Source organism: Rhynchophorus ferrugineus, unplaced genomic scaffold (assembly GCF_030347505.1).
Source record: "Rhynchophorus ferrugineus isolate W39M unplaced genomic scaffold, kcgeb_rfMv2 rfM11, whole genome shotgun sequence".
Taxonomy (NCBI): Eukaryota; Metazoa; Arthropoda; class Insecta; order Coleoptera; family Curculionidae; genus Rhynchophorus; species Rhynchophorus ferrugineus.
Window position 1 is genome coordinate 32582143 of NW_027472590.1, and position 16931 is coordinate 32599073.

Below are 16931 nucleotides of genomic sequence, written 5' to 3' on the forward strand. Positions count from 1 at the left end.
CAATTAGTCTGCTGTTTTTAAATATTTACGTACCTGGAAAAAGGAATCGGAAAATAAAAAAACTTAGGAGCATATCCTCGACGACAATGGCGCAATTTATTGTCATCACATCAAACGCAAACAACATTTTATTACGTTATCTTCCTAATTAGAATCGTTATCGTCGATACAGTGGATGGAGAAAGTGAAGGGCGTGGTACTGTTTATCCAATCAATTAAAGGAGACGTTTTTTACAGCAGATATTACGAGACAAATAGGATAGGTGATATCGACGGTTAAACACGTCACGGGACAGAATATCGATAGATCTTAAGAAGATTATTTCGCTATATTATAATATCATATTAAACGATAATATGTCTCGGGTCTACGATATTAGAGGAACTGATGAAGAGCAAGCTTAAAGTAGTATTGATTAATAATATTAATATACTGGGTCGTTCAGTAATTTTGTGGAATTTTCGGAGACTTGGTCTTTTTCATATTTTCATATATTCTTTATTCATTATTCAGTACTAATAATCCTACCTATAAGATGTAATTCGTAATTATGTTCAATACTTAATATAATGCGTGGAAAACAAAGTAATTTCATTTTTTAAGTTTTTCGAATATAACAGGGCATTTGGAAAATCCCCAGCCTGACACATAGATGGAGCTATTAGGATTAAATCCATATATTTTTTAGTTAGCCCTAACCCTCAGAAGATGCGTGTATACATTTGACAGCCGTCGGATCATTAGTTTGTGAATTATAGCATCTCGAGTGAAGCAACTTTTGTTATTGTGAAAAAAAAAATGGTAAAAAGGAATTTCGCGTGTTGATAAAATATTGCTTTTTGCTCATCCACCGTATTCTCCAAATCTGACCCCCAGCGATTATTTCCTGTTGTCAGATCTCTATAGAATGGTCACTGGGAAGAAATTTTCGTCGAATGGGAAGGTGATCGCCGAAACTGTGGCGCATTTTGAAGCAAAGGACAAATCGTACTAAAAAAATGGTATCGAAAAGTTGTAGGGTCGCTATAATCAGTGTATGATGACCGTTGAAGGGAATTATGCTGAATAAAAAAAATTAATTTTGTTAAAAAATGTGTTTTACTCTGTTAGGCCGGGGACTTTTCAATTGACTGGTTACACAAATTAACTAATATTAGTTGATGAAACCCCTTTAGTTTTCTTTGTAATAATTTATTTTATTTACAATTTTTAGAAATGTTTAATAATAATAAAAAAAATACATTTGCTAAATGAAAGCCTAAATCCTTGCTGACTGAACTGAGTTTTGTTAATTGTCATCACACATATTTGATAATATTCATTTAATTTAGGAAAATTACTTACAACATACTAATAACAAGAAAAACATCCAATTTACATCGTATCAAATTATATTTACAGAGTAACATGTACATTTTGTCTCGCAATATTTAGAGAAATTAGGCTAAAACCGTCACAATGTTTTACGATGATTTTCTGCTCGAACTCTCGCTGGTGCAATAGCAGCGTTTCGCTCTGGTGACGTATAATTTTCAAATTTAGCCATGCATCCAGTCTCTGGGGTAAAATTCCATAACATGCACGGCCTTCGAACAATGGATAACAAATGAGAGTCGAGATCTTAACAGTTACCGTGAATTGTTGGCGCTGGAAGTCGTTTAGCTCTAAACGTTTCGGGCAGATTAGCGTAATTGCTATTGGAAAAATGTTCATGTACACTACTCCGTACTGGATGGATATTTTCTCCAAATCAGTTAAAAATTAAAATGAAAATGGATCAAAAAATCTAAAACACGTTTTAGTTTATTTTCTTGTATATACAATAACTTTTGAACCACAAAGTGGTGTAGGTGTGTTATGTTTATTGTCAATAATGTGTATTGGGATCAATTATTTACTAACTCTAACAGGTCAATTGAAAAGTCCACGGCCTATCATAGTAAAACACATTTTTGTTTTGGCAAAATTAGTTCTTTTTATTCAACATATTTCCCTTAAATAGTTCTGGACTAGTTCTGGAGAATACAGTGGATGAGAAAGCAATTCGAAACCTAATTCATGGATTTTTGCTATCATTTTCACTGACTTGTGACACGGTGAATTGTCTTGGTGAAACAGTACTTTCTTTTTCTTCAAATGCGGCCCATTTCGTTCTTCACACGTCCAATAGCGCTATGTAATAGTCGCCGTTGATGGTCGTTTCTTTTTCAAGGTAGTCAATGAAAATTATTTCATGCGCATCCCAAAATACAGACGCCATAACCTTGGCAGCCGATTCTTGGGTTTTCCCACGCTTTGGAGCGAGTTCATCGTGTGCACTCCATTTGGATGGCTATCGATTGGACTTCGATGTGAAATAATGCAGCCATGTTTCATCCATTTCACATATCGACGCAAAAACTCGGTTTTATTATGGTTGATCATCTTCAAACACTTCTCCGAATCATCAACTTGTCGTTGTTTTTGATCAAAAGTGAGCTCTCGCGACACCCGCTTTGCACAAAGCTTTCTCATACTTAAATATTCGTGAATGATATGATGTACACGTTCAGTTGATATCTTTGAGTGTCTGCAATTTCATTCAATTTCAATTTACGGTCATTCAAAATCATTTTGTGGATTTTTTAAATGTTTTCGTCGGTAACAACCTCTTTTGGGCGTCCACTGCGTTCACCGTTTTCGATGCTCATTTCACCACGTCTAAACTTAGCATACCAATCCTTAATGGTTGATTTTTCTGGGACAGTGTCCGTAATCTCGGCATCAAGCCAAGTTTTTGCTTCAACTGTATTTTTTCCCTTCAAAAAGCAATATTTTATCAACACGCGAAATTCCTTTTTATACATTTTTTTCACAATAACAAAAGTTGCTTCACTCAAAATGTTATAATTCACAAACTAATGATCCGACAGCTGTCAAATGTATACATCTTTTGAGGGTTAGGGCTAACTAAAAACATATGGATCTAATTCTAGTAGAGCCATCTATGTATCAGGCCAGGGACTTTGTAATTAACTTGTTATTATGCAAAACATTTCCTGTGAAACCAAAACGTTTATATTAACGTTTAAACAAAACAATCAAACTACTATTTCAGTCGATACGATGCTATTTTTGCGGTTAATTTAAAAAATGCCAACGCTTTGCTCTCTCACTGTCAAACATCGATATATACGTTAGCGTTTCAACTCAAACAAACCGTAATGAACGTTCCTCATCGAACCGGCTAATTGAAAGGAAACTTCGTTCCAGGTGCGGATGCGACGAGTGCGTCACCTCCAGACTGGAGGACTCTCTACGACACTCCAGGTCGAGAATCAACGCGTACAGGGCACTGGCATCCCCGTCCCTCATTGCCCTGTCGTCAAAGGACCCGATATTGACGGCGTTCGAACTCTCCTGGGAACTGAGAAGGTAAAAATCGTCCACCCTTTCGGCTTCCGGTCTGGCCGGAAGACGAGGGGATGGATAATTGGATGGATGTGTGAATATGAATCGTGTTAAGGCGTTTTTGTCGACATGGTCATATGGGGTCGAAATTCAGTAGGTTTGTTTTATCGCAGAAACTAACATCTTTAGCGCTATACATATATATATATATATATATATATATATATATATATATATATATATATATATATATATATACATAAGTTTTTTTGTACATGCGTCATCAAGATGCTTAATGTATTGCCTGCAGCAGTTTGAAAATTCATTTTAGTATCATAGAATATTTTCCTTCTCATTTTATTCTAGTTAAAAAGAGACATAATGCTCTCTGATTAGTTTGAACACGTAAACGAATGAGCCTGTCATAGTCGCGCGGTTGCCAGACGTAAGCAATATTCTTGGAAAGAATAGTGATAAGTGGTTATATCCCTAACCTATAACCTATAATTGTGGCTGTATAATTAACTGTAGTTTTTAGATAAACTATAATGTTAAAATAAATTATATTTGATAACATTTTCGTTCAAATATTTTATTTAGATTAGAATTTTTTGAATGTCAAAGCCAGACTGAACTAACGAAACGAAAATAAGCTAGCCAAATCAGTCACAGGCATGGATTTGATCACTGACCATCATTAAATGAGCCTGTGTTGTTTAATTCCTTTTATACGATAAGCACAATAACTTTTGCTGTCATTATTCATACGTACCTTCAAGCAACTTGTCTATGCGAAAGCCATGTATTAGAGAATATCAAAATTGGGTTTTTGTAATCTCAACTAACATCAAAATAGGATTGAAATTTTCAAGGTTTTTCTCTCCTCGATTTTCCAAGAATTGCTTGTGCAGATTATTTATTTTTATGATTTGTCTATTTACAGTTAACTCGTGTGTTACCCACACATCAGAATAACGCTGTTCTTCCACAGCACAATGTCTTTTTTCCATCAGATTGTCGACTGTCTCCTCTATTAGAAATAAAATAAATAAAGATTTCTGAGGTATGAATAGGACTCTGGAAATGTATAAAGCGGACATAAAAATTTATGGAGCGTAAGGTTCTTTATATGGTTATATAAAAAAGCCAGTTCATTTATTATGGCTGACTAAACTGTGTTATGGCGCCTTAATTGAAGCTTCTGAGGTTTCAGTGACCCTGGAACATAAAAAAATTAACAATGGCAAGATCAAATAAATTTCTCTTGACAAACATCGATGCAAAAAAGGAAATGGTTTAATTATTGAGGTTCCAAATCTGTTTCCACTTCTTTATATTGGTTTCAATATAAGATATTTGCTTGCTGATACTGTGGGCTAAAAACTAATTTTAAATTTTAAATATCTTTCGGTGATATAGCTGTTTTAGTGACGTGGTTTCCAAAACGAAACTTTAAATCCATTTTTCTCAAAAGTACTTTTTTCGAGACAGTTGCCATAATACCTCAAGTTTCACTAAACTGATTTACTTAAAATTTAGAGTGAGCTATCTCTGAAAATTCTCTATTGGATGCAAAAGAGAAGGAATGTTTTTTTGAACAACTGAAATGAAAATAAATCGAAAAAGCTATATTTATGGATAGAAAAGTGTTTTAAATAATAACGACGAGCCATCTTACAACGCGTGAATCAATTTCTGTCCAAATAGTCAATAAACATCATTTAATAACTAGTTGCAGACGTTTTCATGCATTAAGAGATATCCAATATAAGGAGAAATGTCTACCACACAATTGACTGAAAATGCCATCTCATATCGTTTGTACATTGCCATATCATTGCTTCCCAGATAAAACTAAGAGTTTTCTATAACTTGTTGTAACTGGTAAAGAAAAACGGATATATTATGAAAATCCTAAGCGCAAAAGGTCATGTGTTAATTCATGAGCACTATCCACATTAACACTGAAGAGTATTAATGGCCATAAAATTTTATAGTGCTGTTAGTATATTACCAGCCAAAAATCGAATAAAACTGTTACTGTAATAGGTAGGGCAAAAGTTCTGCTACTATTTTGATTACATGCCATCTTGGTTATATGACCTTTAGCTCAGTTTCGCTTTAACAATGGTGTTGTGTAGACGTCCAGATTTTGTTATATATAAATATACGCCACAAGAACGAGCAGAAATAGTGGTAATATTTATAGAAAATAATCATTTCATTATTACCACTCAGAGGAAATTACGTCAAAAATATCCTAATCGTCCAGTATCTCACGAAACCACAATTTATCGTTTTCATGCATGGCCAGTTTGATCTCCGGATTTAACAGCACCAGACTTTTTCTTATGGGGTTTTTTAAATTCAAATGTTTATGTGACTAAACCCCAAACGATTCAACATCTTAAATATAATATTCGTCACGAAATGGAAGAGATTCAGCCTCAGTTGTTGCAGGATGTCATGAAAATTGCCTTAGAAACAGCTGAAAGTTGTATAACGAATCGCGGTCACCATTTAGCCGATATAATTTTTCAATGATAAGTAAACTTTTTATTGAAACCAAACTTATCGTTTCTTTAAGCAAAGTTATAGATAATCAAAATGGTAGCTGGAACTTTTTCAATTGAACAACAAATTGTTGCAAAAAAAAAACGTATAGTTGAACAAAGCAATGGGGCCTTGTATTATAATCCTCTGCTAAATTAACCTTCGTAAAACGACCAGTTTCAAGTGAGCAGCAATAGATAATATTGAAATAATTTGACAGTTTGGATTGACCACAAAAATTCATCATGAAAAACGCCACAATTGTTACGTCTTTATATTTATTATATTACAACTTATTAGTACTTAATTAATGTCAGCTTTATATTCAAATAACTCTATTACAGCCTACTATTTAATTATATCCACAATAATAACGAAAACAAAGATCTCTGCTTCCCAGAATAATAAAATTAAATAGGTCAAATATTTTTGCTGGTGACATAGTAATTATCGGAATTATGTACAAAATTTAGTGTTTAATTTCCCTGGCAGAATTCATATTTCATAATTAATAGCAGTTGATGTGAATTTTACGTATGAAATAGCAAAATAGAACCAGACAAGACTTTTAATAAACAATTTCTAGTATCATAATGGCATTTGCGAAAAGTTTTAGTTAGTAATGAATTATCTATATATTCTTGTAATAAAAATACTGTCCAGTTAAGATACTTTCCTCATTTTATTATTTAATAAAATATCATATAAAAAAATATATGTAAGAATATCGTTCGTATTTCGTGCCCTTATTGTAAACTCGAAGTATTTCTTTGGAGATATAGGGTTTTCTTGTATTCTGTATTGCATTTTGAAACGATATTCATAATTTAGTTCAACTGTGATATCTTATAATAACTAGTTTCCTTCCAACTGTAGCTTCTTCCAATACAACTGGACTTTTTAGTTTTTACTAGCCATTAGATCGCAAATTTGCCGACCTAATTAGTACTTCGCTGTTCTTAGTGAGCAGAGTGTCTTAGTTTGCATGTTGTAACAGGTCAATAGAAAAGTCCCCGGCCTGCCATAGTAAAACACATATTTTTGGCTAAATTAGTTTTTTTTTATTCCACATAATTCCCTTCAAGGGTGATACACTGATTATAGTGACCCTCCAAATTTTCGATACCATTTTTCTAGTACGATTTGTCTCTTGCTTCAAAATAGGCCTCAGTTTCGTCGATTACCTTCATTCGGCGACAATTTCTTCCCAACGAGCACTCTTTTGAGATCTGAGAACAATAAATAGTCGCTGGGGGCCAGATCTGGAAAATACGGTGGATGAGGAAGCAATTCGAAGCCTAATTCATGGATTTTTGGCACGGTGCATTGTCTTGGTGAAGCACTACTTTCTTTTTCTTCAAATGCGGCCGTTTTTCGCCGATTTCGTCCTTCAAAAGGTTCAATAATGCTATGTAATAGTTGCTGTTAATGGTCCTTCTTTTTTCAAGGTAGGCAATGAAAATAATTCCATGCGCATCCCATAATACAGACGCCATAACCTTGCCAATCGACTGTTGCGTTTTCACACGTTTTGGAGCGGGTACATCGTGTGCAGTCCATTCGGATGACTGTCGATTGGACTTCGGAGCGAAATGATGGAGCCACGTTTCATCCATTGTCACATATCGACGCAAAAACTAGGATTTATTACGCTTGATCATCTCAAAAAACTGCTCCGAATCATCAACTCGTCGTTGTTTTTGTCAAAAGTGAACCCGCGCAGGGCACCCACTTTACACAGCCCTTTCTTATACCTAAATATTCGTGAATGATATAATGTACATCTTTATTTGATATCTTCAAGGTGTGTGTTATTCATTCCATTTCAATTTACGGCCATTTAAAATCATTTTGTGGATTTTTTTATTGTTTGCGTCGGTAACAACCTCTTTTGAGCGTCCACTGCGTTCACCGTCTCCTGTGCTAATTTCACCACCTCTAAACTTAGCATACCAATCCTTGATGGTTGATGTTCTTGAGGAATTATCCGGAAACTCGGCATCAAGCCAAGTTTTTGCTTCAACTGTACTTTTTTCCTTCAAAGAGCAATATTTTATCAACACGCGAAATTCCTTTTTATCCACTTTTTTCACAATAACAAAAGTTGCTTCACTTAAAACACTATAATTGACAAACATACACACAAAGTTATACACCCAACTTTTGAGGGCTAAGGCTAACTAAAGAACATATGGATTTAGTTCTAGCAACGTCATCTATGTCAGGCCGGGGACTTTTCTATTGACCTGTTACCAGCAAGCATTGCAAAGCTACGTAAAGTAAAATAGTATTTGGTAAAATGGTATTTGATTAAATGATTTCTATAGCCTAGAATAATGCACATTTTCATGATACAGTTTTTATTCAACAGCTTCGTCCAAACTATTTCAATCTATGTCTCTTAGTTACCTCATCAACTGTGCAATAAATATTTTAATTCAAAAATATATTTCATATTTTATAATTAAAAAAAACAAACGATTTAAGATAATTTTCTGATTTTCTTAAGTAATTTGAAATGTGATACAAATAGGAAAGATTAAGTCGTCATTTGCCCTTATATTAATATTTATAGAGGAATCTTTAATAATTATTTTCAGATAGTTATCTTAAATAATCAACTCCATTGGATTAAATTTGCAGTGATAGGGAGGAAGACGTAATACTCTGTGGACATAACGTTCTTTTTAAACAGAATCAAACCAGAAGGAAAATATTGTCTGACTGTAAAACGAATTTACAACTTTTGATAGGCACATATTGATGACGTGCGTTTTGTATAGACTAGCATATATACCAGGTGTTCATATTATTTCCTTCGTTTCTGTAGTATTGAAGCTTTCGAAACAATTAATTATCATAAAGACGCATTTCATCAGATAAGTTTAACATAAATTATTGTCGGCAAGGTATTTTGTCCAGCGTTGGACAAATATTGGTACGCCTGTTACTAGGCAAAGTAAAACGCCAGCCCAGGATAGCAATAATATTCCTGCAATTAACACCCCGTCACGAACTAACAATATGTCGAAAATTACCGAGATTTGAGCGTCCTTAACGTATTGTTTTCCCATCAAGCGTCGAGTTAAATTGGTCGGCTAATTCTCGAGAATCTCGCGATTTAATTTTACGTTTATTACGTCGACCAAATGACGATATTAATCATCGCCGTTCCGCTTGCGTTCGCAGGTTGAGTTTCATGGAGCACGAGTTCCGCGGCGAGTATCAGGAACTGCGTAAGCAGTGCCAGGACTTCGCCACCGCTCTGCTGGACCACACGCGCAGTTCCTACGAGCTGGAGGTCCTGCTCAATCACGATCCGACGGGGCCGGCGTTCGAGCACGGCGACAGGATGCACCTGAACCGGCTGAAGTTGGCGATAAAATTACGTCAAAAGAAGGTAATTAACGCAATAATTTTTATGTTGATGTGATACTAGCAGACCCAACAGACGTTATCTTCACTGAATGTTTCCACAATAAAGAATATACCATAATATTATTACGATAACTTCTAATTAGTATAGAAAATTTGTTGTGATATATGTTTGTATAAAACTTAGTATCTCCTACACATTTACATTCTAAAGTGATATAAAAACTACCAGGTGGTTATTTTATTCTTTGTAATAAATTAATAGGTTATGAAACCCTTGATTTATATATTTTCCTTTAAGCAAATCTTGTTGGCTGTATTTGTACTTACAGGTCCTGTCATCATTCTTGAAAGGAGTATATTGCCATAAGAGAACACTTTATTTAATTTTGACATATTTTTTTAGGTGTTTACATATTAATAACGTGGATATTAATATTTACACCAAAGGTATTAGGCTATTTTTCTTCTAAAACTGAATAATTATAGATATACCTTGGTGCAAATATCCAAACCATTATTTAAAGTTGAACATCTATCCAAGTTCTTAATTAAAGGGGAACATCTATTAGGTATTTTTAAGTTATTTAGTCTTTTCATACGGTGGATGCCAATATTTGCACCAAGGAAAATATTCTAGTAAATTATAACGAAATATCCTAAAATGTGACACCTTTCTCACCTTACCAATTTTGTAAATTGTTAAATGAACAGTATTCCTGTGTTAGCTTTAAAAAATCAAGATTCCTGCGAAAATTTTAATTAGTTTAACGATGTATATAGTAAAGGACACGTGCTATTGTGTTACAGCAATTAACCACATCCACGAAAATAACATTTTGCTTCTCTGGGTCGGAATAAATGTTATTTGAACGGCAGGGCCCTGGCAAATGAACAGTTTGACACATAGAGAGCCTCCGTTTAATGGAATAGAGGACTTGCTCAGTTAATTGAGAAGGTTTTACATGACTAAGCTTGTAGAAAATGTCCAGTTTTAGACAGTAGAGGAAGCGGACGAAATACATCCTGTGGATTTAGTAACGTAGCTTCGTCATGGAAACCGAAAAAACGATGTTTAATTTCGAGTAATTTAATTTTAGCTGAGATTATATCTTTTCGGATATTAAATAAATTATTTTCTCTGATATAATCTCGATTGGGCAAAAACTATATATAGTCTCGATTGAAATCAAAAATACTTGTGAATAATTAAATTTCTAGGAAAATTCATATAAAACGTTTTAACTATTACCTTTTATTAATTAATTTCATTTTTATTACATTTCCACTCCCTTTGTGTACTTACTATTTCACAAAAGCCGTTAATTAATTAATTACTAAACTCTTTGTGGCGAAATGACAAAAACATAATTATAAGACTTGACGGATGTCTTATTCCTCAAGCAGAATCAACCAAATACTTACTACGGAGTGTATCTCGATGTTAGCACAAAGTTAGAAGCATCACGTTAGAAAAAAAACAGAGCAGATTAGACGATGACCTCGAAATCAAATGGATACACGAAATGATCCAAAATCCATGAAGCCATGAAAACGTGAAATAAGTTTTCTAAATCATAGCAACGTGGAAGCAATACAGCTACAGGGCAGCATGCAGGAAATTAGGAGCATCATCCTTTTTGAGGGTTAAATCAAGTTAAATCAAATGTTTGTCAATTGTTTACATTAATATTTGGCTTTTTTAACAATAGTTTGATCAAAATACATGCAAATACTTAATATTTTAGTCTATTATTTTATAACGATTTTGGGCTGCGTAAACAGGTAAATTTTCTTAATGACCATTCTTCCAATTTTGCAGAATTTAGATTCTTGCTATGAGTTCGATTCAAAGAAGAGCTAAACTTCATTGAGAAGAAACGATGCAAAATTCCTTTTAATCCCTTAGAAATATTGCATTAGAATATGCTTTGTGTCATCGAAAATAAATATTTTTTATTAATCTAAACTTAATTGCGTTATTTAGGTTATGTTATGAAAGGTAGAAGAGTTAAACTTCATTGAGAAGAAACGATGCAAAAGTCCTTTTAATCCTTCAGCAATATTGCACTAGAATATGCTTTGAGCCATCGAAAATTAATCATTTTTAATTAATCTAATCTTAATTACGATATTTCGCTTATGTTAGGTTATGTTATGAAAGGTGGCAACTTTCTAGGACCTATTCTCTATCTGATTTATACTAGTGACATACGAAAACTCGAGAGAATAACGATAACTATATTTGAGGATGATACACCGCTGTTAGCAGTGGGTATAAAGCAAGAAACTTTCATAAAAAGACTATGGAAATTAACATTTAATGAGCTAAAGTCTTATTAATTTTACAAATAAGAAACTAAACAACACGCTAGTCTTGAAATTGAATGGTGTTATAGTATCATATGTAAATATAGATTATATGGAAGAATATATTATAAATATATGAAAGACGAAATGTTATTATGGTTGTGTTATTTTCCCGGCCTACCACAGTAAAATAAATTTTTTGCCAAAATTATTTTTTTATTCAACATAATTCCCTTCATATACACTAATTATAGTGTCCATCAAACTCTTCGATAACATTTTTGTAGTACGATTAATCCTTTGCTTCAAAATATGCCTGAATTTCGGCGATTACCTTTTCATTCGACGAAAATTTCTTCCCAGCGAACATACTTTCGAGATCTGAGAACAGGAAATAGTCGCTGGGGGCCAGATCTGGAAAGTAAGGTGTATGAGGAAGCAATTTCGAAGCCCAATTCATGGTGCATTGTCTTGATGAAGCAGCGCTTCCTTTTTCTTTAAATGCCGCCGTTTTCGGCGATTTCGTCCTTGAAACGGTCCAATAACGCTATGTAATAGACGTTGTTGATGGTCCTTTCCTTTTTCGAGGTAGAAAATTACTCCAGGCGCATCCTAAAATACAGACCTTGCCAGCCGAGTGTTGCGTTTTCCCACCCTTTGAACCTGGTTCATCTTGGGCACTCTACTCGGAACACAGTCAATTGGACTTCGGAGTAAAATGATGGCGCCATGTTTCATCCATTATGACATATCGATGCAAAAAGTCGGGATTATTACACTTGATCATCTTCAAACACTGCTCCGAATCATCTCGTCGTTTGTTTTTTGGTTAAAAGGAAGCTCGCGCGGCACCCACGTTGCAGAAATCTTTCTCATACCCAAATATTCGTGAATGGTAAGATGTACACGTTCAGTTGATATCTTTAGAGTATCTCCTATTTCATTCAATTTCAATTTACCGTCATTCAAAATCATTTTGTGGATTTTTAAGTGTTTTCGTCGGTAACAACTCTTTTGGGCGTCCACTACGTTCGCCGTCTTCGGTGCTCATTTCACCACGTCTAAACTTAGCATACCTATCCTTGATGGTTGATCTTCCTGGTGCAGTGCCTGGACACTCGGCATCAAGCCAAGTTTTTGCTTCAACTGTATTTTTTCCCTTCAAAAAGCAATATTTTAACAGCAGGCGAAATTCCAATTTATCAATATTTTTCAAAATAACAAATATTGTTTTACTCAAAATGCTATAATTCACAAACTAATGATCCGACAGCTGTCAAATTTATACACGCATCTTTTGAGGGTTAGGGATCACACTTAACTAAAAAAAAACATATGGATTTAATTCTAGTAGTGCTATCTATGTGTCAGGCCGGGGACTTTTCAATTAACCTGTTATGCATTCAAATCAAAGAAGATTAAAATAAACAAAATTTTCTACGAATCTGAAAAATTCGAAAACATTTTAATTAACATACGAATATAGGGTGGTTCAAAAGTCCAGCTACCATTGACGCAATTTCCGCCGAGTGGCAATAATGGAAATATTATTTTCAGTAAGTATTGTCACTATTTCTGCTCACTGTTGTTTTGGCGTATATTTATCCATAATAAAATTTGGACGTCTACACAACAATATGGTTGAAGCGAAACTGAGCTAAATCTCACATAACCAAGTTGGCGTGCAGTCAAAATGGTAGCGGGACCTTTGCCCCACCCTATATAAGCATTTCAACAAATAATAATGAATCCATAAAGTTTCAATATAAACTAGGATTGGAAATGAATAATACTACCCCATAAAATTCTAGGGGATTTTTACGTTTTACTAAAGTTTCGGATACGGAGTACAAACTGAAAATTGAAATTTGAAAGTTAAACGAACGGAACATAAAATATTATCGATTCAGGTTTTTAAATCTGCTCCGGAAATCCCCATGGCTTTGCGAAATCATGTCGCATATCTTTGGATGAATAGTTCTTTATGGAGAAAGAGTTTTTTTATGTACCTGCTATAATCCGGAATATGTCGGTAGTTTTTATCTTCGACATCGATGATAGGACTTGGAAATAGTAGATTTTTTTATTACTGTTAGTAGTTTCACAATTTGCACACACACCCGACTTTGCACGGGCATAAAATATATATGCCTATGTCACTCAATGAAAACATGATTAAAATCGATCCAGTATTTTTGGTTCATTCATTACTGCCCTTGGCCTGCACGCATTAAATTTGGAGTAAAACAATTCCTCTTCCCCTATACTTACTATGAAGATTTCCTGCTATCTTTGGAATATCTAAATTCATACAATTTTTATTACATTACACATTTTTAAACGCAAATTTTAAATTTGTAATATCTCCGAAAATATTTGTTTAATTTACATGCTGTAAGGAACCATATTGATCTATATTAATTGCACACTGTATTTAAGGTACTTAATTCGATAAGGATTAATGCCGTATTGCTTAAAATAGCTTCGTAAATAAGCCATTTTCTCACGTAAAAAGTAAACAATAAAAATGGTTAATGTGGGTTATCCCTAAAAGATAAACATATACCATCGCGGACTTTTTTGTAGACCTTTTTATGGTGTACAATACTGTAGTACATTAATTTGATCTAACTCGTAGGGTTAGGCAGCGTTTTTGCTAATTGCTAAATAAGCCTAAAAAAATAGGTTAATTTACGACATCACGTTAGAAACCTCTAAAATTAGCAATGTTGCCTTAGTATATTATGCATGTATTATACATATAAACCTTCCTCTTGAATCACTCTATCTATTGAAAAAAACCGCATCAAAATCCGTTGCGTAGTTTTAAAGATTTAAGCGCACATAGGGATATAGGGACAGAAAAGGCGACTTTGTTTTATACTATATAGTGATAGTGATATATATGGCATGTATAAATCTACTTCACTACTAAATCTCGCGTATAAAATATAATTAATTATTTAGTCTTATTCTCTAAAGTCTATATTTATCCCATAATCAGATCGGATGGTATTAAACCTTATAGTCTTCGCAATTCAATGTCACTTCGCATATTTAGCTGATTAGCGAGTACATTGTAATGATTTACACTCTTTCGAAATAACAGGTGGGGCAAAAGTTCCGCTACCGTTTTGTTTTTGTTTATGTGACATTTAGCTCACTTTCGCTTTAACCATTGTGTTGTGTCGGCGTCCAAATTTTATTATGGATAAATATTCGCCACAAGGACGAGCAGAAATAGTGACAATATTTATTGAATATAATCGCTCCATTATTGCCACTCAGCGAAAATTGCGTCAAAAATATCTTAATCGTCCAGTGCCTCAAAAAAACACAATTTATCGTTTACATGCGAATTTTTTGATAGTACGATACGACAGGAGACAGGCCTCGTTCTGGAAGACAATGGACGTCTTGTAGTGCTGAAAATATGGCTCTGGTGCGCGATAGTATTGCAGAGTCTCCAGAAACATCAATTCGGAGTCGTGTTTCCCAGTTACATATTTCTGCACGCACTTTAAGGGGAATTTTGAAAACCTATTTGAAAATGTTGCCGCGCAAAATTCAATTAGTCCAAAAATTGCTACCTAGAGATACTGATCAACGACTTGTATACAGTAATGCAATGCAATCCTTAAGCTGTCTGGTGAAATTGAATATTTTTTATCTAAATTGGTAATGAGAGATGAAACCCATTTTCTTCTCGGTGGCCACGTTAATAACATCATTGGTTCCTATTTTTTTCGAAAATGACCAAGGTGTTGCAGCTATTGCTACTGCTGAACGGTACCAAGACATGATTCGAAATTTTCTTGTACCTGAAATGAAAGAACAAATACTAGATGACATGAAGGTTCAGCAAGATGGGGCCACAGCATACACAGGGTCAGTCAGATCTCCAGATTTAACAACACTAGAATTTATCTTATGGGGTTTTTTTAAATCAAAAGTTTATGTGAATTAGCCCCAAACGATTCAACATCTTACAAACAATATTTGTTAGAAAATTGAAGAAATTCACTCTTCAATGTTGCAGGATGTCATGAAAAATTCCTTAGAAAGAGCCGGAAATTTCATAACGAATCGTGGTCACCAATTAGTCGATATAATTGTTCAATCATAACGAAAAAAATGTAAAAACCAAATAAACTTTTTACAAAAACTAAACTTACTTATCTTTTCTTTGATCAAAGTTATTGACAATCGAAATGGTAGCGGGACTTTGCCCCACGTTGTACTAGTATTCTAAACTGAGACGTCAAGTTTCACAAAGTTTTCGAATAATAATCGATAAATCACAAGAACTACAATTTTACAACTTGCTACAAATATATTAACGCTAAAGATCAGAATGTATCTGATATGTGAAAGATTGAAAGGATCGTCCCTGTGGGGTACCGTAAGAAAACTAATTTAAGTAATCTTTCATTTTTGCAACATAAATTTTGTTCTCATCATCAAAAATCTTATTTGCTTTGGGACGTACTTAATATACGTACATAAACAGAAAAATATAAACGTGTAAAGTAATATAGTCTTAATAAAAGTCGAGTTAAATTTTACTGCTAATCAATAATATCCTCGGCATAAAACAAAACACGGCTCCTTTCTTTCCTGCGGGATGATCTTAAAACGATTTTATGTTCGTCCTTATCGACAGAACGAAAAAAATTACCGCTACCCGAACGAAACGTGTCCGAAATATTGAGATAAATCAAGCGGCTATATATTTTAATAGATCGTTTCACAAGAAAATTGCCTTAAAAATTGAAAGTCTACTTTTCGATAAAGTTTAAACAGGGATACTAGGCTTTTTATTCGATAAAAGACGACTCTATTTGGTTCAGTTCGAACAACAAACGATTTATTTTTTATGGTTAGAGCTCTTTAGATTTATGCTACAAGATAAATGTACCAATATTTGCTTGTTTGTTATTTAATATTAACAGGAACTTGAAAGAGATATATTTAAAAACGTTTAAAAGCTCACAAAATTGAAATATTCGGACATTATTTCAAATAGACTTTTTTAATCAGTAATTTCCATTTCTTATTAATCTTTAACTATTCGATGGCTAAATTACTTCATTTTATATACTTGAAGCCGCATTTCCTGTCATACAATTCATGTATTGCTCATCTTCATCGTATGTGTCATGTGTTTTTTCTCTGTTTTGCATCACTTAGAGTCATTCTTTTTTTTTGTTTGCTTGTGGTGGGTCTTGATTCGATAACTCCTGTTATTCCACACCTTTCAGTCTACTAGCATGCCATTTGTCTTGAACGTTGATGTGGATGA

The 16931-nt window shown here is 33.9% G+C and overlaps 1 protein-coding gene across 3 annotated transcripts in view; it reads left to right on the forward strand.

Moving 5' to 3' along the window:
* The window catches only part of Trpgamma (Transient receptor potential cation channel gamma), a 249720-nt gene that overhangs the window by 142544 nt on the left and 90245 nt on the right, over positions 1-16931 (forward strand). For all 3 annotated transcript variants that reach the window (XR_013007620.1, XM_076417087.1, XM_076417086.1), the window contains exons 6-7: positions 3254-3415; positions 9134-9344. Coding sequence is in view for 2 of the 3 variants with exons in the window: in XM_076417087.1 (XP_076273202.1) it covers positions 3254-3415; positions 9134-9344 (373 nt within the window). In the remaining variant the exon portion in view is untranslated. The remainder of the gene's footprint in view (positions 1-3253; positions 3416-9133; positions 9345-16931) is intronic.